This window comes from Oryzias melastigma, linkage group LG23 (genome assembly GCF_002922805.2).
Source record: "Oryzias melastigma strain HK-1 linkage group LG23, ASM292280v2, whole genome shotgun sequence".
Classification (NCBI taxonomy): Eukaryota; Metazoa; Chordata; class Actinopteri; order Beloniformes; family Adrianichthyidae; genus Oryzias; species Oryzias melastigma.
The window spans coordinates 10,716,116-10,740,380 of record NC_050534.1 but is presented as its reverse complement, the minus strand read 5'-3'; the positions used below and the strand labels follow the sequence as shown (position 1 = coordinate 10,740,380).

General features: G+C 37.5%; 1 protein-coding gene across 1 annotated transcript; it reads right to left on the bottom strand.

Moving 5' to 3' along the window:
• Window positions 1-437: 437 nt before the first annotated feature.
• nampt1 (nicotinamide phosphoribosyltransferase 1) lies at window positions 438-23,263 on the bottom strand. The gene is made up of 11 exons (XM_024287936.2): window positions 23,059-23,263; window positions 16,345-16,501; window positions 15,008-15,111; window positions 12,562-12,690; window positions 8,559-8,717; window positions 7,610-7,746; window positions 4,027-4,252; window positions 3,834-3,953; window positions 3,009-3,149; window positions 2,740-2,874; window positions 438-2,652 (listed from the first exon to the last, which is right to left on the bottom strand). The coding sequence occupies exons 1-11, from the start codon at window positions 23,110-23,112 to the stop codon at window positions 2,539-2,541; spliced, it is 1,476 nt and encodes a 491-aa protein (XP_024143704.1). The 5' UTR covers window positions 23,113-23,263; the 3' UTR covers window positions 438-2,538.
• Window positions 23,264-24,265: the final 1,002 nt, after the last annotated feature.

The window sequence follows — 24,265 nt, the reverse complement described above, 5'->3', positions numbered from 1 at the left end:
TGGGCGGTGGCTAGTGCCTGCAGGCCATGCAATGGGCCATCAGTTTATGACTCGTTTTCAACTGTGATGCCCTCCAGTCATGTCCCACGAAGTCTTTGGCTTTACAGCAATAAATCATACAAATCTACCTGATCTGGACTCTTTGGACTAAGGGTCTAATCTTGGATCGTGTAGATCTTAAGCTTGTCATGATGTAAACCTGTCGTCACAGGAACATCAATCTGATTGCAGATGATCTCATATTAACTTTTTATCAAAAATTCCAAACCTTGTATGCTTTTCTAGCAACATTAATCTCTGTTTTAGTGACACTACTGGTTCAAACTCAACCATAAAAAAATAAAAATAAAAAATAAAACACAAGTAGGGACGATATGTTTTGATGGAATTAAAAATAAATCTCGATTTTAGTAAATCACAAAAGACCCTCAGGCGTCTCAAACTGACAGGGTGGCATCTTTAATCAGAGTATTGACAATATAGCAAGTTATGTTAGTTAAAATATCAGTTGTATTGGAAGAGAATCTGGAACCAACATATACATACGATTCAAACATTAACGTAAAGAAAAAAAATTACAATTTTCAATCATTACACACAAGGCATTCACACAGGACTACACACAGAGAAGCTAAGAGCTTGACCGTCACGAGAAACAGTCAAGCTGCCAGGTCAGTCGAGCAGTTTTAGGCTCTCTCCTGCTGGTACAAAATCGGTCGTTTGGAGAAAATAAAATAAAATAAAAAAAAAACAACTATTATCAAATGTGGTCATCTCACTAACCTGCAGTCTGGACTTTATTTCTACTGTGCATGTGAGAAGGCAGTATGGCCGCATTGTAAAGACTTACTGCAACACATCTGGCATGTTTTATCCTTTTTTTTTTTACTCTTTGTGATAAAAAATAATATTTCTCTGAGGTAAGAACTGAAACAGTATAAAATAGTAAAATAAAGTTATACTAACGCACCTTAGAATTGGGAGGATAAAAACGAGGATGCAGTGAAACATCTGAAAGAACAGAACGGATATAAGACTGCTGATGGGGAAACTTTGATAAAATAAGGCAAAAAACCCCGAAAATGTAGCGGCTCATCAGAGCAGCCTGAACCTTTAGGTAAAAACAGATTTAAAAGTTTGTTTCGTCCGTAAATCAACCTACTGAAATCCTTCAGATTTCTAAATGAAAGGTAAACACATAAAAAGGTGATGGCTTTTACAGGAGAATTATTATTAGGGGTTATATATCTAGAAGTTGGCACACTTGAAATTTTACTGATGGCTTCAAATAAATGCTCTTTTATTCTAAAAAACCTACTTTTAAAACCTGGATTTAGAGGGGGAAATGAATTTAGCTTTTAAGGCAGTGACACAGACGGGAGGGGAACTACACAATTTGGTGGAGGTCGGCGTCAGGTCAGGAAGGTGAAGCTCGTCCGTTTGAAAGCAAACGCCTTTGCATAAAGGAACACGACAAAAAATGTAAAATCACGCACGCAAACAACATTTAACACACATCTCAGCCCAGCAGATACATCGATTACGCAATCTTTCATAAATGATCTTTGATTTGGTGAAGATGACTTGTGTGACAACTTTTTTTTTTTTTTTTTTTTTGGTTTTACACAGAAAAATAAAAGGTTTCCATCCACTGTGAAGAGATAAACCCATCTTTGATTGAAGGTTGTGTGTTCTGCCGGACTCTGGACTGGACCTTCATGATCCGATGGGCTTTAGACGTATTCATGGCAGCGAGAAGACTATTTCTATTACTTCGGAGGTGAGCGAATCACATCTCAACGAGCAGAACACACCGGACAGGAAGTACATGCTAAAGCTTTTCTAATTTGGGCGACAATTTCAAAATAAAATCAACAAATGTGGAAAAAAAATAATAAAATAAAAATGTTCATTATCAATATAATTACAGTTGACATGTTTGTGATCTACAGGACTGAAGCACATCGACTGTCAGTGTTATCAGTGCACAGACGTTTACTGCCATCCTTCACACAAAAGACGAAGCTACGTTGACAAAACGAGGTTGTGTTTTCCTCGTCGGCTCTGTACAGAATACTTGGACAGCGAACGGCAGAGAGTGGGGGTGGCTTCCTGTCGCGTTTAACCCGGGTTCTGGAGTCTGCGGCGGCCTGATTTTGCACATTCATGGAAGTACTTTCAGTTAAGAAGAACAGGAACTTGAGTTTGCGCCGTTAGCATCAACTTCAGGACTTTCTGTACACATTCGGATGCTAAAAACACCTCAAGCTCGCACTGTTCTTTTCTTTTCTTTTTTTTTATCGCCCCCTATCAACGGTCGAATGTGCAAACTTCTACATTTCTTCTTCATCCAAATGGGTTTTTGAAACCACAAATAAAAACTCCGGGAGTACCGAATACGGGGGCTTCTATTTTCGTTTTTTAGCAGTGCACACACCTCCGTTTTCTGGATGACAGTGGAGGCAAGAAGGTGAGGATTTGAAAGGAAAGAGGGGGTGTTGTTTTTTTTGGGAGTCTGGTGTCGACGCAGACCGCCCCTCAGTGTAGCAGCTCTTCAAGCTCGCCGTCTTTCAGCTTAGCATTGTCTCTGACTTCGTCGAACGTGTAGGTCTTCACGATCTTCCCGTTCCTGAAGACTGTGTGCAACAAATCCTGGAGAGGAGAAGAAGAGAAAGGAACGATGAGAGGAGACACGGGGAGAGGAAGGATGAAAACAAGGGGGTGGGGGTCTTCAATCACCTCGCCGTATTCCTCCAGGTCGCCTTTGCCCTCCTCCAGGGTGACGAAGTCCCCGCTCTGCGTTCGGTGCAAAGACAGGCGACCTTTTTTGGATCTCTTGTTAGGGTCCGCCACCGGATCTTTGAACACATTCACCTAACAAAAAAAAACTTTATTTAAACCAAAAAAAAACTATTGTAAAAGTGTCACTTTCGGATAAAACTGTTCCTATCCTTTTGAGTTTTAGGGCGGATGACACATGGGGGTAGAACCAATGAGCCAGTTCTCACCCCGAGTCCGTTCGTGACCACATAGCTGCACTTGAAGGAGCAGTTGAGCAGATCTCTGGTCAGTTTCTGCAATAAAGCTCCTCCAGAGCCGAAGGCGATGTTCTCGATGGACCACCGGTGTTGCTTCATGCCCTCCACTATCTGCGGAAAAATACCACACCATCAAAAACAATCTTTTGAGGCAATGGCGCCCATCCCTCGAGCCGTGGACCGGTATAGCCTACATCTACAATCTGAATCTGAAGGAAGTCTTATTTTGAAAACAAGTTGCAAATCCACTTTCTTTAAGTAGCTACATGAACCGTTAAGCTAGCAAAGTTAGCAAAAAAACAAAAATATTTAGAAACCTTCTTTTCGCAGAAAAAAACAAACTTTATTTAACAGACAAAAAAACAGGAGTTTTAACTTCAAATATAGATTTATTGCAATATTTCTTCACACAGACCATAAAAATAATGCAGAATATTCAGCAACCGACTGTATTATTAGAAGGATGTCGCTAATAAAGTTGTGTTAATGATTATATCTGGAAAATACCAGTTTTAGTGAGTTTTTACATTTTTTTGTCTCCCACTTTACAGTTTTACGGTTAAGGGAAAATCTGTATATTTTAATGGTTCCACCACTAAATCTAGTGTACAAATAAAATCTTAAATCAGCTGATGATATTTTACAGAGGATGAAGATAAATTTTACCCTCAAAAGTTAACGGAAACTTGAAGCTAAAGAAAAAAAAAAAAAAAAAAATCAGACGCCCACTTCAGCCTCTAAAGGGTTGCGGATTGCTGGTTTAAGGAACTTTTACAACAGTTTGAGTAACTTTACCTCTTGCAATGTGTTGATATCCACTCCGTCCCCTTGAATGACTCGGATGTAAGGAGGGAGAACCTTAAAGCCTTTGGAGTTCTCCTTAGGAGGAAACTTTTTACCCAGAATCTCCAAAACCTGACAGAAATAGAGGATTAAGTTTACCAGTTTATCTTTGCGGCTGTGAAGCAAACTCTCGGTTTGAGCGCACCTTTAGAACCGTATCGAGCGGGTTTCCTGAATCTGGCCGCACAACCAGCGGAGCGTCCGCGCTGCGAGTTTCGATCAGTCCGCGGAGGTCCTCCCCCCAGATCTTCTCGCAGGCGTTGTAGATGTCGTAGCTGTCGCTAACTATGGACACGGGCACGCTGGGGAACTGCTTGATGATGTGTTCAAAGGCGTCTTTCTCGTGATCCTTCCCCCATGCTGTGATTGTGCTTTAGATGAAGAAAAAAAAAGTATTCAAATGAACAAAAAAAGTTAAAAAGTAATAAAGAAATGTAAATACATAAAAGTTTTGCAGAAATAAACTGAACTGCTGTTGAAGCTCAAGTAAAAGTGCCAAAAAGGTCCACAAGAGGGCACCACGCTACAAGATTTAGCCTCAGATCAGAGGAGTAAATGTCCTGATTGAATTTGTCAGTAACTGCTGCTCTGCTGCTTGAAACACATTTAAGGGCTCAACACTGCTTCCTGCCGAGGATAACAGAAATAGCAGTAAATGATGGGTTTCTCGGCGTGCCGCCTTAGGAATGAGGATCTGTGCGGCAGATGGTGAAGCTCTCCACGGAGTCTCAACATACGGGAGATGATGTGGGATTAGATTAGAAAGCAGAAGCTCAAAACATACAAATAAATGGATATTTTTCATGAAATAATTCTCTAATTTTTTGATAATTTTATAATTGGCAAAATATGAACATTTTTTTTTATTAAAGGCAAAACAGATGCAAACTCAGGTCAGACCTGCACATCTAGTGCAGAACAAATACAAATAAATAAGTTATCTACTATAACGTCTGAGCAGCACAACCTTTGACACGAGGACATTAGAAATTAAAAACTGTCCATTTGTCCAGATCTGTAAGTGAATTCCCGGCATTCTTCAATGGAAACCGGGGGTTTCCGCTCGGCTTCCTTGTTTTTGCAGTCCACACCTGACTGCCATAATCAGGTTTAAATCACTGTTAGACAAACAGTCCAGCTAAATCAGCCGTGGCGAAGCAAAGAAACGAGTAAAGCATGCAGAGCAGGAGAGCCGAGCGCCGGAATTAAGGAAACGCTGTACAGACATACAGAAACACAATCTTTGATTAATTTATTACTTAAACTGATGAAAATTGTATTTTTAACATGAGGCATTTTTTGATGACATATCTAAAGAAAACTACACTTAAAATTGCATTTCTCCATTTAAATTGTTGTGAAACAGGAAGAAATGAAAGAAATCATGATTGAAAGGATCTTTAAATGATAATTTACGCGTTTGTCTGATTTGCACATTGTCATAACCTGAAAAATTTATCTTAATAATGGTTAATTTTATATTTTAACACAAAAAACAGATGCAGCTAATATTTGTAATGTAAATTATTTGAACAGAAATCCACACATGCATCTTCTCGTGTTTTTGTTTCTTAAATTATTTTATAAAAACAGCAGAATTTTGTTATTTTTTTACATTTATTTTAAGATATACAACACAGATCTAATTTTCCAACCTTTTCTTGACTTTCAATTAAAATTTCCCCCCTGAGACAAAAACGAAGCCAACTTTCTGTTGCATAACAGCTGTGACACGATCCCAGGATGCACTGGTGCAGAACAGAAAGGTGCACCGGAGCTGCAATAACTGCCCTGATGAACCAAGGAGGCAGCGTGTTTTAGTCAAACAGCCTGAGAGGAGAGCGGCTTTCAGTCTGTGCGAGCGTGTTTGTGGAAGGAGATCGGATTAACGCCATAAAACGTTTGACCAAACAGCAGCCGGTCCGAGCTCGCGTCTCCACGGGGCGGAAGAAAGCCAACACCAGCCTCCTTCAGATCTGAAGCTAATTTCCTTTTAGCAAATAAAGGCTTGAAAAGTAATTTTCTAGAAGCACAAGAATAACAGATTCTGTGTTTTTTGCAGGACTTTTAAAACCTTAGAGGTTTAGTTTAATCTCAGAAAACACTTGTAGGAAATCCTGAGGCTCAGAATTATAGCTAAACTATTAGTTTAATATTAGCTAAACTCCAAAATACTCTAAAAAAATCTTAGTAAATGTCAAAATAGTCCAAAAAGCTAGTACAATGCTAATTTTTAAAGCTTGAAAACCGTAACTTTTTAACATAGTTATGAATAATAAAAACAGGGAGGAATATTATTCCAGAATAAATCAACTTAAACCTTAAATAACTTTCAATATTTTACTCCCCATAAAAATATATTCTGTCAAAATTATACAAGTTAGACATAAGCACAAGAAAACATCAGGCCACTAATAAGAATGAAATAAAATGATCTGGATGGCCGTATAGATTTACCTGGAGGGCCTGATCCGGCCCCCGGGCCGTGACTTTGACACAGGTGGTGTATAGAATCTAGCTTGGCTGATAAAACAGCTGAACATGCTGTGGTTTTGAACTGAATCCTATCAGAACTGGAGGATAAAGCTGCTTCTCTTAAAGCAGCAACAGACAGATTAATCAAATGTGTTGATTTGGAGACAGCGCTGTTGTCAGACGCTAACGCTATGGCGCTAATTATGATGCTAATGCTAACAAACTGCGCCGTGCGTCGCCTATTTTTAAACACAGACAGGTTTAACATCGGTCTTTAAGGTGTGTTGGATAAATACAAGATGAATTCATCAGGGATTAATAAAAAAATTTGTTTCTAAATAATAACAGAATAGTATCCACTGTGTTTTAGCAGCGTCTGCAGCATCATACAGCCAGTGTTATACTGAAAACTGTGCCCTGTCAGACCTATTCTGAACTATTTTGGCATTTATTAAGGTTTTTAAGGCTATTTTGGAGTTCAGTTAATATTTCAGCTACATGCTAGCTGTTTTAGTTAATTTAGGCTTTTTCTTTTTAGTTTTTTTTGGCTATTTTGGAGTTCAGCTAATATTTCAGGTCTATGCCAGCTGTTTTGGCTAATTTAGCCTTTTTTTTGTTTGTTTTTTAGGCTGTTTTGGAGTTTAGATAATATTTTAGCTACATGCTAGCTGTTTTAGCTAATTTAGGCTTTTTCTTTTTAGTTTTTTAGGTTGTTTTGGCATTTAATTATTATTTTAACTGGCCATCAGCTTCAGCATTTTCAGCTATCGTCACTAGCATCTTTTGCGTCCAAATTTATCTTATAGCATTCAAGCTAGTATTATCGTAGGTAATGCTAGGTAGCTAAAAGCTAATGATGGTTAAGATGTGTGTTTTACATTCACCTTGTGGATGACCTGATTAGTCGACTAATCAGATAAAATAATAGGTGATTATTTGACTATTAAAATAATCGTTTGTGGCAGCACTATATGAAATAAATATTTAAATCTAAATAACCTGCTGGTGAATACACATTTCTCTTAAAAGCTTTTATAATTTGACAAATTGTTATTTGATATGTATATTGTTAACGCACAATATGTAAAAACCTGAAACCATGAAATAAAAAATTCCATAATAGCCCAGCTCTACTTTAAAGCTTCAAAACTGTGCAGTATTTCACTTGCAGGAAGTCCTAAGAGCCCATAATAAATCAACAAGCATCCTAAAGCTCCAAAAGCTTCAATGCGGTAGATAAAGTGTAGGAGTACCTGTGCTCAGCAGCAGGTACTGAGAATCCCGGCACCGGATCTTTGGTGCCATAGTACTTCTTAATGACTCCAATCCCAGCAACTGTGTCTGTGCCTTTAAAGTTCACCAGATGGGCTGACGCTCCGATGCCAGCAGTCTGTGAACAAGTGGGAGGCGGTTACAGACCTCAAGATTTAAAAAAAATGAGCAATTTCTACACTTTTGGGGATTACACAAACAATAGTGAGTGAAATCAAAGAAATGCTGCATGTGTTATCCATCCATCCATCCATCTTCTTGACCGCTTTGTCCCTTTCGGGGTCGCGGGGTGCCGGAGCCTATCCCGGCTACTGATGGGCGAAGGCGGGGTACACCCTGGACAGGTCGCCAGTCTGTCGCAGGGCCTCAATCACACACCCATACACTCTCACATTCACACCTAGGGGCAATTTAGAGTCACCAATTAACCTATGAAGCATGTTTTTGGACGGTGGGAGGAAGCCGGAGTCCCCGGTGAAAACCCACGCATGCACGGGGAGAACATGCAAACTCCACACAGAAAGGTCCCAGCCGTGATTCGAACCGGGGCCTTCTCGCTGTGAGGCGAGAGCGCTAACCACTTGCGCCACCGTGCAGCCCGCTGCATGTGTTATGAATATTGTTATTTCTGGCTTATATTAGCAATGGTTGAGCTGGTTTCATTCCTGGAACAGCATCTAAGGAGGATTAATTTTCATTTTATTTGAATGGAATGACTTCTATTTTCTTCCTGTATGTCTAAAACACTCAAAAGTACAATAATTACATCAACAAAAATAAAAAAAGATTAGGTTTTACAAGATTTACTGGCAAATATTTCTGTATAAACTTCCCAAAATATGGATTTTGACAGCAGAATTTATCGAACAAATAAAAATCATTATTGCATGAATCCACATAAAGTACTTGACTGAATCTTTGAGTTCGTACCTCTTGTGACGACACACCCCGGTAGCCAAAGTCGTGCAGTTTGTACTCCAGTTTTTCCAAGTTTCCAGACGTTTCCAGGAGGTACTTTGCCAGGATCTTCTTCTGCTCTCTGGAGTTGGTTGCCACGGTGATGGGGTACCAGATTTGAACCAGGATGGTCTGATTGAATGAGAAAGGACAAGTGGATAAATTCCTACAGCATCCAGATGCCGGCATGCTTAACCTCACATATTCTTTCATTTAATCTGTCACCTTAAGCAAGCGTTTCCAGGGCGACGCACATTTTTCATGCAGAAATAAAAAAGCCGTTTGGCATCATAAGCGAAGGTCAGCTAAACTGTGCTAAAGCCTATAAGCTAACAGGCTTAGAGGGATCATCGTGGTTCACACAAGAGTACATTTGGGGAATGTTCGGCACTTTATGTAACAACTCCAGAACAGATTCCCTGATTTAAAAATAAAAAACAAAAAAACAGGCTCCACATTTCTTATGTAGTTTTGTCCATTTCTCACAAAATTTATTATTAAGGCTGAGAGTTGATAAAAAAAAATAACTAATTAATGGCAAATCTGGAAAAATAATTGCGATTAATTTATCTTTTAATTACATTATTTGACAGCCACTTATTATATGTAAATAATCACAATATGAAATCACACGCAAATTTGTACATTTAGAACGTCTATTTTGAACCCTTTTGAATCTACTTTTGAATTTTCTGTATTTTCAGTTTATGTACAATCTGTCTGCTTACTTATTTGGTATCATTTTAATCAGCACAATCTCTGGAAAAATGGGATTAAAATAAATGGGATTCATTTTGTTGTAGAAACCCCAAAAATATTTGACTGTTTTTACAACATAAAATGAAACCTTTAGGTGTAATTTTATAAAAACAAGAATAAAATTGGTCAAAAAAACGAATCTACATGAAGATTTTTTTTAAATGCAGGCTAAAGTCACACCAGGCAGCCCAAAAAATAAGAATTTCCCACTGCTTTCTGTTACATTTTTCCAGGAATTCTGTTTTTTATTCTCATATTTTTTTATTGTGTTTGTGAAAAAAAAAAAAAAACTTTTTTTTGGGGGAGAAGTTTCTTCCAGCCGGATTTCAGATCGGCTCGGCTGGAATCTAAACGGGTTGCCTCCCCCGCGACGTTGGGGGGTGGGACTTTCGTGGAGAACCGCGGACTTTACGCAATTTTTAGACAACATTGGTGCTTGTTATTATGGAAAGTTAATGTCGATCCTCATCCCAAAATAATAGAATGGTCGGTTTCCTTGTTGGATTCTAATAGCAGAGAGCTTCGCATGACGGAGAAAAAAACCAAGTCATACTAAGTAGTACATGTGTACTAGCATGGCCTCTAGAGGTTTGGCCTCTAATAAATAAATGCCAGGTGTGACCACTAAGCGGCGCATGCTGGGTTTTTAACCTGATTATGAGGAGATAAAAACACCAAGAAGGGAAATACTGTAGATGCTATCTCTGATAACTTCCTGTACAGTTTGCACACTGAAATTCACTGGTTGATGCTGTAATCTGTGCAGGTCACATGCTTCCTTAAAAATATGGAGGGCGCACGTGACTGTCAGGGTCAGGCCGGAGTCCAAGTTAACTCAACTGTATGTAACCTCAACAAAAAAGATCCTCAAAGGTTGTTTTTTTTGTTCATAAGTCTTTTAACTCAATTTTTATCAAACAATGTCAACATTTGGTTCGGTTTATTGGTGGGAGGACAAGTTTAATGAAGGTTTGGTGCCGAAATGACACGGCAGAGGAATGTCAACAAGCGTGACTCCTGTCGCTGAACGGGACGGGAAGCGTGGAGTGTAAGGAGGCTCAGGCGAGCAGGAAAACCGACAGAAAAAAGGAGGAACGGTGACCTTAATGACGCAACCCAAGGACGGCGGGGTGAACGCAGCGGCTAAATTTACAGCAGCCGTGAATAATGACCTTGTGTGTGTTGGTGTGTGTATTTTTGTCACATTTATCAGCAGTGTGTGCGCGTTCTGCGACAGCGTTCTTGACTTTGGGGGCTTTCTGTGCTACAAAGTCAAAAGGAGTAGAATGAAAATGTGGTTAATGTGTGGCGAGCCTTGAGGACAGACGTGACCTTTATTATCTAATAGGAATTTTTAATCAGGACCCATTAAAAAAATACAAAAAAACATTTTATTTATGATGCATTCTAGGAAGCAGCGGCGTGTTCCTCTTCAGGATATACAAAAATCCTTGATTCTGTGGTCACTTATAACCAGTGTTTCTGCTCACAGTGGACCATATTTAGCCACTGCAGATGCTTCTACCATGCTTCAGATGTCAGGGAGCGGTTTCTATTTTCCAAATGGTGAACACAAAAATAAATAAATAAATAAAAACACTAAATATTTCATTTAAGAAGTGGGGGCTTAATTGTAGCATTGTACAGTTTAAAATCCCCAAACCAACAGGATTAAACCTAGTTGGGATCATTCCAGTGATATGGAGCTTAACCTAAATTACTCCACAGTGGAACAGTTTTTTGGATTATTTTTAACCTGTTTATAATATTTTTTTTACATTAAATTACATTGAACACCCCTCCGAAAATATAAAATGAATGTCACCAGCATATTAAAAGGGTAAATCAACTTTTTTTTTGGCTTTTTACCTCTATGAATGGGGCTTTAAAAGTGCTGTCTGTTGGTCATCGCCACATTTTTGAACATTAAAATAATCATATGTGTGCTGCCCCCTACAGGTTGAAACGAGTTAAATTTTTTGATTGGTCAACTGGTAAAAGTCTCAAATCATTTCAGAATTTTCATGTCATTATGCAGCTCCAGTATAAAAGCCCCGCCCATCTTTGATTCTGTAACAGTCGGTCGTTATCGTGTTAGCTTTAACAAATAAAGCTAACCTTACTGAAGTCTGCCTCCGACTGTCTGTTGTGTTACCCTAATTTAAAAAAAAGTCTCCCACTGTACATTTATCACATGTATCCAGCTGACAAAAAGTTATCAAACTTTAGATTTCTCTACTAGACTGGAGGACTACCCATCCAAGGAAACCTTCATTGTTTGAGTTTAGATTCACAAATTTATTGTTTCATTAAATTTAATTGGAATAAAACTTTCAAGTTTTTCATTTAAACCTATTTTATCTGTGTATAAAGAGTTTTCTGATGAATTAAGCTGCAAAAAGTGGAACTTTTTGTTCAAAAATGTGACAAGAAAAGTAAATGTATGGAGTTCATGGAAAAAACTCTCAAATGATGTAATCAATTCAAATTCAAACTACATTGTACTGGACTGATGCACCCATCAATATAGTGGCCGTCCAGGCCTGTGATGCAGGGATCTATGGGGAGCATCGTCGGTCAGCGACAACATAGAATGAGGTCAGCTGACCGCTCAAACGCGCTGAAACACCAGGTTATTCCACCAATGGATTCTTTCTATTCCAAATGACAATGGCAGCATTCATGGTGCTGAAAATTATAAAAAGGTGGTTCAGGGGTCAGCGGCGCCTCCTTTTCTCACACTGACCGGCCACCGCAGTTCAACCTCCAGTGAGACTTTGTGGATTATGATGGAAATGCTGACATGGCAAAAGTTAATGGAAGTGACGTCACGAAACCCACAAACCGCTCATGTTCTTTTAAAATTAAGGAAGTTGGAAAGCATAAAGAATGAGCCTAAATCTCACTAATATCTTTTAACCAAATAAATGATCAAATCCGGCTCATCAGTGAGGCTTTATACGACTTTGATGAGCACTTCAAACTTGTACTGACGTTTAGGGGGACTTCTAGATGGATGAAGCAATATTGTTGAAGGCCGCTCCCTGTGATTTAGCTCTCCATTAAAAGAATCGCCCATTAAAGAGGAAATGTCTCTCACACAGAAGGACTTCAGATTTTTGCTGCAGGTTGTTCTGAATGAATGAAACAAAAAGTCGAGCTAAATTACCCAGAGTCCATTGGGGTGTGTCCTTGATAACCACATAAACAGACTCACCTCCACCCAGTTCGTGAGCCAGTAGCATTCGGGGTCCGTGCTCTCCACTGTGAACAGGACGTTTCCTCGAGGGATGACGCTTCCTTCTGGCACCGCTTTGATTTCAATTGGCAGGTGACCGTTGTATTTCTGTAAACACAAATCACAACACAATCTTATACTTTTTCCACTGTTTGGTCGGGTTTTAGGGAAAAACACACATCTGGGAAGAATACAACATGTAGGGAAAAATCACACCTCCGTCTGCAACAGCGGTGTGACTTAAACACATGAGAAAGTTGGTGACTTTTTTTTTGTTTTTATTAAGTCTAATTGAAAACAAACATCATCAGTTTGATGTTTTTATTAAACATGTTGTTTTTGTAGCAAAAAATACAACCAGGTTTAGAAATGACGGAGAAAAAGGAGGAAGAAACCAGAAGTGAAAGATTCTCTCTCCAAGGTCCTGAAATGTCCTAATCATCAACAAGACTCGCTGTGTTTCTTAATTAACTAACACAATGAATATTTCTGTACATTAGTTGATTACTTGTATATTATTTGCTTGTATAATTGGATGTGGAAACCTTAAAGAAATTCAACAAAAAAGCGTAAATAAATCAAATTGACACACTTTAAAAACATTTAAAAAATGTTTAAAAACATTCCTTTTACATAAAAGAGCATCATAAAACTGTAAGAAGTAAAGAAAATGTTTAAAAATCGCTGTTGAGTTTTAATAAAGACAGTTCTAATGCCCGTTCACACTGAATGCGTTCATAAGCTTGACGCCACAGACACATGTGGGAGGAGCTACCACCAAATGATGTTAGCCTGATCGCCACATGGAGCAGTGTCTGTGCATATCGAATTTAGGGGTTTCAAACTATCGCATAAAATGCAATTAATTAATTACAGGCATTTTAGCGCGCTACTTTAAAAAAAAAAAATGTGCTAATCTCATTTAAGGCGTCCATGTCTGATAATGCACACCTGGAAGAGCATTATCCCACTCATACTGTAGTCATTTACAAAAAAAAACATGAAATCCATGATTAAAATTTAAATCCTGTTATATTAACCTTTATATCATTTATCACAAAAGTGGACTATTTAAGTGCGGTGCATCGAGTTGTCATGGTAACAGCTTCAGCGTGCTTTTCTGAAAAAAGTGATCATTGTGAGAAGTTAAACAGAGCGTCATCCAGAGGTATAGTTCCCTCTTAACGCTTGTTTTTGTCCAGATGATGAAGCAAAAGTTTGTTTCAATTCTTAAACTCCCCCGCTGTCACGTCTTGGTGTCTCATTTCCTCTTTCTCTTATTGTCTTCTCTCTCTCTCCTTCCTCATCTGAATCTTCTAAATAATCAAATTTACCACACAGAAACTATAAAGTTACTCATGTCTTTGCTACTGTCATGCTGTTGAAATAAATAGTGAAATAAAGAACGTCAACATATTTATTATAGTATAAATAAGAAGTTCGAGATGAATGTTTTTGAATTGCTCAGAAAAATGTTCCTACTTATGGGGTAAGTTGAGAACTCTGGACCTGATGTTTTTTTTTTTTTTTCTTAGTTTTTCTTGTTTGAGATTGAAATTCTATCCCTTTGTGATGTAAAAGTAAAGATTGGTAGTCTTTTACAGTAAAAAAAAAAAAAACTTTTTTAGTTTTAGTTTGATCTTCTACTGCACAACAAGGTCACAAAGTAAAATAAAATGCCTCAAAATGAATCTTTTCACAGTATTTTTTAGGAGCAAGCACAAAATCTCACACTGACAACACAATAAATTACATTAAAAAAGCTCACAATATTGATGTTTTGTAGCAGTGGATCCACACTGGAAAGCTACAAATTTTACACTTTTAAGTTTCCACCAACAACTTGTTTCCTAAAAAACATGTTTGGGGTTAGAAGAAAATGAGTTCCTGAAGGAGAACTTGTTGGAGATTTGTTGATCCTTCAGCACATTTGTCATGGTTTTGTTATGGACTTTGAACGTTTTATCTTCAGATAATCACATGTAATGAATCATCACTATGACTTATCTAATTGCTGCTTCATCCAAGCTTATTCTGTTCAAAAGATTTCTTACACATATCCTGTGTGAAAACAGGTTTTTTCCTTATTTTTTACATCTTTCTGAGCTTTTTTCTATAATCATATTCGGCTTTTAATGGTTATTTTTAAACAAAAGTGAAAATATCCAATATCTGCTTTCAAAAAGTAGTTCCTACATTTTTATTTCATAAGAGTTCATCAGTAAATGTATTCAAATAGATTTGATAAAAAAGAGATCTCAGCTTTAGCTTGTATTGTGTGAAAGCATAAGTCAATGCTGGCACCTGTGGATAAAATAAATTCAAGTTTACCCATAAATAAACCAGTTTCCTAAAACAAACCCCACATATTCACAGTCCACACTTGACTTCAATGACACAGAAATACCTTCTTAAATCAACTTACCTCCAAAATGTAATTCCAGCCTTTCTGATTGAAAACATCATCCTGAAAGTGTTCTCTGTAAACCTCTTTGGCCTCCTGGATCTTCTCTGGTGTCACCACCTTTCCTGTGGATCACAGAAGGAGAAGAATGAGGAGAAAGGGAGAGTAAGAGAAGTTAGAAGACTGTTGTGTCACACTTATCTATAAAGCCATTTAAAAAAAAAAAAACTAACTGAACTGGCGACCCTGACAGTTGTGTGTTTTTTAGTTTTAAGCTTAGAACCTGGAGATGTCTCTGTCAAAACCTACAATCCCCTTTAATGGCGTCAGTAGGTACTTCCTGTTTGGAACGCGAGGAGGGTGGGGTCACTCGGTCCAGTTCTCATTTGCAGTCAATGGGTATCATCCTGTTATCCAAGTACATTTATAGGTCATCTCTTTTTTTTTACCATTTTTAAATGACATATCCTTCAAACGCAATGCATTGTGGTCTATATTTATCAATCCAGAGAGCATAGATTTAGACACCCAACAAAAATGGTGAACTCTTGTGATTTTTTTAAAGTTATTAACAAAAGTTGATCTTAAGCTCCTCAGAAAATCTAATTTTTACCCCCATCCTCTGGAGACCGTTTGAGCGTTAAATAGTTTTATGATTCAAACCTGTAGTAAATTGTGAAGCTCCCTATTTGGTTTTCAAAGCTGGACTAATAATAATAAAGCAGGGACGCTCTGCACAGACAGCTGGTCCTCCTGCCTCAAACAGTGAAAGAGCAGCTGTGCTTTTGTCCTCTCCCCTCCACTCACCTCTGCCACCGCACCATGAAATCCTTTTAGGACTAAAAGAAGGGAGAAGCATTCTTTTGACTCCGTCTCTCCACATAACTCTCACGTGTCTCAGGGTCGCAGCGACGCTCTCCGAAACATCAAACTTTCCCTGCGCGAGTTAATTGGACGACGGTGAATGAATGTCTGAAGAGTTTTCCCCTGATTTCAATCGCTGTCCTACGTGACTTTTTCTTTAGCATCCTGTCCTTTGTCGAGCGTTGTACACTGTAGTGGAACACAATGACATCTTTGAGGTTTTTTTAACGTAAATAAAGGAAGCGTCTCTGTGAATATCAAGCACCTGCCCTACAGGAGAGTCCTTGAGGAAAAAAAGTAAAAAAGTGGGACTGGCAGGCTGTGTGGCTCCGACAGTTACCAGAGTTAAGTATTTTTGGAATGCTAGCTTCATTTAATTAGCCTGCAGATCCTCATTTACACAAACGGCTACGAGGACACAAAAGCAGAAGAGGTGGCTCCGAGGCAGCGTGGGCCTTGAGAAAACAAAAGAAAAATAATAAACTAAAGCTCACCTTTTAGATATTTGTGGAGAATGTACTGTAGCCCATAAAAGACGGTTTGATCGTATTTGACTTTTCTTGTTTTGGTGGGATCTGTCCTTTTCTCCCGACACTCAAAGTAGGAGTAGACTTTACTCGTGTTGGGGGGGTACTGTTTGTAATGTGTCACCTAAAAGAGAAAAAGAAGAAGAGAGGGAACATGTTAAGTAATCTGATTACCTAAAAAGTACAGAAAAGGTAACGTATTTTCCAGAGTATAAGTTGCAGTTTTTGTCATAGTTTAGCCAGGGGTGTGACTTAAACTCAGGAGCAACTTATTTGTGATTTTTGTTAAGCATAAATAGGCTCATATGTTCATTATTTATTTTAACAACCTTTAGGGGTTGTTTCCGCTAATAACCACTAGAGAGTGCTGTATCGGTATATGAAACTGAAGAAGAAGTGTCGTCCAAAACAAATATGGAGGAGAATCTGATTGTTTTCCTCTTAAACTTTGATATATTTCTTATTTGCATCGAAACATTATTATTGTTGTCATTTTTTGAGCCCTCTGACTCATGATGAACAGAAAGTCATTAAACTGGGTGACAGAGACTGGAGAATAAGTAAAAGACATATAGACACAGCTCCGGGAGTATAGAAGGTAATGATTGCTAGAAGAAAAAATATAATCATTTTTAAAATGCATTTTTTGTCTGCTCCTGATTCACAACTTTTTTTTAATAAAGAAATACTCAAAAAAATAATTGAAAGCTGAATTTATTTTTCCTCAATCATGACATAAATGCCACATCTTTAAAAAACATCAAAATTTCATCGCGGTTGGTCTTTAATGTACAACATAACGGTGTGGTTTAGTACAAGATGTAGAGCAGGGTTTCAAACTCCATCACAGAGGGGGCCAAAATCCAAAACACACCTTAGGTCAGGGCTGAACGGGATAAACATTTATTGAACACTCTAAAACTAAGTTTTTAAAATGTTAAAACCGTAACTTTTTAACATAATTATGAACTTAAACTTAGGTTAGCTAAAACAGCTAGCATGTAGATGAAAAAATAGCAAAACTTCAAAAAACTTAAAAAAGCCTAAATTAGCCAAAACAGCTAGCATGTAGCTGAAATAGTTAAACTCCAAATCAGCCAAAAAACAACAAAAAAAGGCTAGAATATTAGCTAAACTCTAAAACAGCCGAAAAATTTTTAAAAAGCCTAAAATATTAGCTAAACTCCAAAAAACTAAATTAATAACAATAAATAAAATGATCTGGAGGGCCGGATATAATTACCCGGAGGGCCAGATCTGGCCCCCGGGCCTTGACTTTGACACAGGTGATGTAGACCATCTTTTTTTTCTATTTATATTTCATGATTCAGAAACACCATGAGTGACACCCTTTTCTTTACTTTTCTATGAATAATATTCATTAAGTTCAGAGCAGATGATTGTATATTTCCATGAGTCACGCCTAATTACCGACAGGAAGACACTGCGACCCCAAAGCTCATAAAGCTTGAGCACACAGAAGATATTTGTGCCAGAAATATGTGGGACTCTAGTGTTTCACTGAGTTGTTAAACAACATTAGATGAGTTCTATTCAGGCACAAACAGCTCATGCCCACAGGTCGCTTAAAACCACAATCTCGCTGTTTGACTTTTCTCCAATGGGTTTGCATCGTTCGGTTATTGTTCGGAAAGGTTTGAGTGTTCCAGGTGTGCTTTCTGGGTAATCCTCTAATCTACTGCAAACTCCTAAAATCAGTGCTGCTGGCCCTGCGAGTCAATAGATTGAGACATGCCCAGGCATGTTGTAAGAGAATCACGAAAAATAAGAGACAAACTCGTGGATAGAAAAAAAAAAAAAAGAGCAAACACTGTGGGCCGGTTGTAGCCACGAGGGCAGCAATTAAATCCCAATTGAATTGAGGGATTTCCACAGAGCACACTATGGCATTTGAGGCTTAAGAGCATAAATCAACAGATGCTGTAGAACAAGAAGCCAATCGCCCGCTGATATGCAGTATTCCTTCCAAACGTTATTTTTTTCTGTGGCTTTTCGGACTTGTATCGTCACCAATTTGGAGAAATGTTGGATAAAAAGACTAAAAACAGATATACGTCGAGGGAGGGTGCTCATTTCTCAGGGTGGTACGGTGGCCCTAAAGTCCAAATCACACCAACAAATCACTTAACATAAAAACATATTTAAGATCAATTAAAAAACAGAACAAATAATAAAAACTGTAAATTTTAGAAATCAAAACAAGGTTCCTGAGACCAAAACGAGATTCCAAACAAATGAAGCAAAACATTTTGAAAAGCTGAAGTAATTAATAAAACAAAAATCAATGGGAAATATTAAAAAACGCAACACAAATTAAAGTCTGGTTTCCACAGTACGATTCAGTTAATTCTGGTGATTCACTCAGTTGAGCCTCGCTTCATCTGAGCGGTTTGCTTTCATGGCGCATACGTTGTATAGTATATACAGCTAGCGTGTCATTGCGTTATTGTAGTGCGACGACTAGAAAAACTACAACAATGGAGGTCATCCGGACGGCATTTTCAACATGGACTCGTGACCAGAAGAGTACACAGGAAACTCAAATGTTTAAAAAAACGGCTTAAAGGAGCGCTATATTGGTGTTTTGTAATGATGTCATCACTTTTTGCCAATCAACGGGCGGCTACTGCGGCTCCGCCCCAACCGTTCCACTTTTCAATGGACCTACAACCGAAGAGGTACGGTTCGGTACTGTTTAAAAAAAATCAAATTTACAATGGAAACGCTGAAAACCGGACCGTACCTGACCGGACCACTTAGTGGAAACAAGGCTTTAGAAAGCAGAAATGCTAGATACTAAAGGTACTATATGGATGATGACGTACGATTCGTGATGGTTGAGTTTTCTAAAACGCGTATTCAGTATCTGCATACTAACAAAAGTTTAATGTTTAGCATGTAGTATATCCAGTATCGCTTAATGCCAAATAACTTTTGGTTGAAATGATTGACATTCGTCATCGTCCATTTAGTGTTGAATTAGCATAAATAATTTTTTTTCGGAAACCAGAAAAGGTAGGTACTATGGGACATCTCTGATTGGATGATGACTTTTCTCCATCATAATATCTACCTTTTCCAGTTTCTTATTGTGTTTTGTAACATTTTATTTTGATTTCTGTAAATTACATTGCTAGTTTTTTAGGGGGGAATTGGATTTTGGGTTAGATTTCTACAATTATTTTTTTTTCCATTATTTGTTTGTATTTTTTAATTGTCCTGGCGCTCTTTCACCAAGTTTTTGCGTTGAGTGATTTGTTGGCATGATTTGCACTTCAGGGCCACCGTAGGGTGGAGCTCCAATAGCAGAGAGAAGGAAGAGATAAATGTCAATGACTGACTCGGTTTCTTTGACCCGACTGTGTCCTTTTCCTGCTGGCTTTCGAGGACTCAAAATAGAGCGCAGGCACTCAACATGACACTATGCAGTGACCACGTGCATTCATATTCACCGGGACACCCCGCTGGTATTTCCACCTGAATGTTCTTTTACAACTCCCCCAAACTAACAACAGTCCAGCTACCGAGACGTCCCAGCGACAGAACCGAAAATCCAATCAGGAAAATGTTCAACTCCTACAGTTTATTTTCATTTCTAGTTGTTTTGATTACATACATTTTAAAAAAATGATTTATGACAAAAGTTATGAGATAGATGGAGGAAATGGAATTGTTGCATGATCAACTACCAAAATAAAAGCTTCAACTCAATTTTTGTGAAATTTTTACAGCAAGTTTTAAAGTTAGGAAAAAATATCAGAAAAAAGAATATAAACTATTACACTTTATCTTTTGTTATGCAACAGTCATTCATGGGTGTATTAACTCCTTGCAACCCCTTTAAGTCATTGAATCGGTTCTGATTCTATTACAGTCAGTCATGCACAATCCAGACCAACAAATCCAGAGTGACTCCAGTCCAGAACAAAGCAACAAAGGAATTTTCACTTTGTGTTATAACGACAAGCTGAAGCACTAAGGTGACTGATCCAACCTGATCCGACCTCATTCTAAAGGGATCGCAGGGTGGATTACTCTTTTGTTCACTTCAAGCTCGACTCAACTAAGTATTTTACGGGATATAAATAAAAACTTTAACCTTAGAACTGCAGTTCTGTCTGTCCTAGATAAGATTACACTAGAGCCAACAGGTTAAAACTGTTGATTATGTGATATTTTCAAACAGAAAAGAAGCAAAATGTTTAATATAAATAAAGAAAAAGTCAGTTAGGAACTTTAAAAGCTCAAATTAGCACACTAAAGGTACAAAAAATTGTGTCACAAGAAAATATTTTTTGATGACAAATTCAAACAAGCATAAAAGCAAACATTAAATCAGTTTAACATTAAATAAACTAGTGATACTCAACACCAGATTGCTTGATATATAAGCAACTCTATATCATTTTTTATGGGATTTTTAAAAACTTTTCACATAAATTCATCTGTGGAAACTGAAATTTCTCATCAAAAACATCTATCCAACAAGCAACTGATCAAAATAAAGCCTGCAACAAGTACACTTTACATTTTTTAGTATTTTACACTTCTTTCTTCAGACTCAAATCTACTACAAGCATAAATGAAACCTAGTTAATAAAGAAAGCAAATTCAACCTGTTCCAAAAGTGAAACTGTTTCAGAAATAGGGCTTGGCTGCGTGACAAACTACACTTGTTAAGAAAGTCATAAGACAAAAGAAAGAATACAACAAATTTGCCTCGTACATGCCAAATTTCCTTATTGAAACTGTGGACTTTTAGAGGAGATCACAGGTGGAGGTGAAACTCTTTACACAAGCAAAGGCATTCATTCTACTATGAAGTTAAAAAAAAAACATATTATTTTGCTTTGTATTTCAAAAATGCGGAGTTTATCTCTACAAGTCGGACACTACTGAATTAGACTGTATATATAACATTTAAGGTAAACTTTTAGATTAACTAATATCAAAATATAAACTTCAGGAGCTTTTCCTTCCTATCAAAAACAATAGGTCTAATGTGGATGGAGCGTTAACTCGCTATTACAGATCCAGAACATTTTGCAAACGTTCCTTTTTGTTTGTTCTTCAGCTAAACTCTCAAAGTACGTCAGAAAATTTAGAAAGAGGGGTAAAGTTCTTTCTGTGGTTGTGAAATAAATGTAGAAACTTGTGTTTGTAAGTATTTGACGCAATTGTGTTTCAAAAACATGATTGAGTCACAAACTGAGCTTAACATATGGTTATTTTTTGTTAAAAGATGTATAATTACATGTGTACAAAGCTGGGGTAACATTTCTTAATTAAATCAAATCAAACTTTACATAGAAATGGCAATGTGGATTAAAGAAATTGTTTTAGATTTTATATAAAAAATGCACTTTTAAGACGAGAATAGTTCGTAAGAGAGTTGAAAGTTTCCAGTTGAGTTTTAATTCTGATTATTCAGTTTTTAGCTAAAACAATAACATAGTTGGTGCAGGAGTTCATCCGAAACTCGCCTCTGAGTTGCGGGCAGGCCTGCAGAAGTAAGCCTTAGCTGATATCCCGTGATCCCTTCGTTTACGATTTTTCCCCTCACAACCCAACAGTAACATTATCGCAGCAATAAAAACGGCGAGCAATATCCAAGCTATCCAAGCTGTACAGTTTTAAGCCTGGATGAGGAAAACAAAGACGTTCATGGATCTATTTGTCTGCAAGTGGATGCATCAGCTGCTGTTTTTTTAACTGCATTTTTTTCCCGAGCTCCTATTTATCACAATTTAAATGAAGAAAAAAAAATCGGAAGTGGAGTTTTAAGCTAACATTAATGTAAAAAATACTACAAAAAGCCACCAAAAAAATGTTTTATTGGAGTGGGTCTTTAAGTTTTAACCAATAATTAACTACAAACTGGTTTTGAAATTGAAAAATACAATTTTGTCAAATCTAATGTGTAAATTGATTGAAAAATTAAGTAAAATCAAATTATGTATGTTTTTCAAGTCAAGTTTTTCTTAAACTTTGGTCTTAAATCGTTAATTAATTATTTAAATTCCATACAAAACAATAAAAAAATATTTCCCCGTCATTCTCACTTAAAGCTGTCAAATTATAAATCTGTTGGATTCAGCTTCTATTTACATTTCAGTTGTTGAGTAAATGTTGAGTTAAATCTCCTGTTTTATGCTAACCATGGGTCAGTAGACGAGCTTGAACTGGTATGGGTTGTAAAATGTAACTTTCGCTTTTGTTTCTTCGTAATAACTCGTCGGGTGCCATTACGCTGACTCGAGCATGACTCGACTTTTATCTGCCCACAGTTCACTGTAAACTCAGCACAGCACCTGATAGCTAGCTGCTAGTGTTAGCTTTTATAATATCCATCCTCGCGCTCTCCCTCATTTGTAAGCTAGCTGGCTAACTCGATGCTAGCACAGACCAACAAAGCCGGTGCGAAACCGCCTTCTTCACACCCGTCTACCTCCTGGAGGGATGCTACCTCTACGAATGTGGTCCTCCTCCTTTGCCCCCATCGCCCTCTCCTTTGGCCTGCGGTCACCCAAAAAGGGAGACCGGCCAAACGCACCAATGTGATGGCCTTGGGACTGATAATGAAACCACCTTCACTTTATCAATTTCCAGTGCCCCCTCCACGCCAGCCCGCTCAGGCTGAGCCCGTCACGGTTACGGTACCTTGTATGAGTCGGTCGCTAACAGTATATTGAAGTCGGTGTCTCTGTGCTCCATCTTTCCCTCTTCGGTTGTGAGTCGGTCACAGCTGTCAAGTGTTGTGTTTAGCGCGCTGCGCCGCCTGAGTTCCAAACGTAAGTGGGCAGAGGGGGGAAGGACAAGCAGAACGAAGCGAGTCGGGAAAGGCCGGGCTCTGTCGTCAGAGCTTTCGGGACTATTCGGCTTCGTTCGGAGGTGCTCGGTTTTTGGTGCGCGTGCGTTTCGGTTTCAACGTTTTGATATTATTTATTTTTTACAACTTTATTAAAAGATGGAAAAACAAAAAATGCGTTTTTTCTACTAGTTTTTTTGGTTTTGCTTTTATGATTAAGCATTATTATTATATTTTTTACCATATAAGTTCAAAGCGGCTAAAAGACCCCTCTAATTACCCAGCATTCTAGCAGCATTTAAACCATCACTTACAAACAAATTTGGGAGATGTCAAGAGATTCACAACAGATTTGTGCAAATATGGAGTTCTATGTGTGCGTAACAACCATTCGCGCGGAACTTTAAATATTTGTGCTTGTAGTTAGGCTCAAGCTGTTGTTATTTTAAGTTGTGTATGAGTAAATTGTATATTTTTGTAATTTCTTACTTTTTGTATTTATGCACAAAATGTTTTTTAAATACTCAGTCCCTCTTTTATATTAGTCTACAGTTTTAAATAAAATGAAATATTTTTTAATTAATAAATACATTAAATCTACTCTAAAACATAATCTGAAGAACATTTCTAACATTGCAGATTTTCAGAATAAAGTACTAGTCTTTATAATATTTATTTAATATTTCACAATGTCATTATTTATTTTTTATTATTTGTTTATTGTTTTTGACTATTGTCATTGTTGTTACTTTATTTTTACTGTTAGATTACTTTTTAAATTCATGTTTTTATTATATTTAGTCAAAAATATATATAAATATAAAAAACCCTAAAACTTGATAGTGATAATAACAGGACGATTAACTCAGAAAAAACAGCTACCAGAAGTTTGCACTCTATAATTTGTGATTGTAAAGTTTAACGTTTTTTTTTATTATTTTATTTCTTATTATTGATATTTATTTATCTTGAGACTTCCAACTTAAAAAGTTTAAAAAAGAGCTTGGTGTTGGTGTATGACTAATTAGTTACATAATAGTGTATTATACTGCCCTCTAG

Coding starts and splice junctions, on each gene's coding strand:
- nampt1 (XM_024287936.2), bottom strand. CDS start 23,112: ATGGAGCACAGAGACACCGACTTCAATATACTGTTAGCGACCGACTCA. Junction 3,150..3,833: donor ATATCAACACATTGCAAGAG/GTAAAGTTACTC, acceptor ATTTTTCCGCAG/ATAGTGGAGGGCATGAAGCA. Junction 2,875..3,008: donor TGGTCACGAACGGACTCGGG/GTGAGAACTGGC, acceptor TTTTTTTGTTAG/GTGAATGTGTTCAAAGATCC.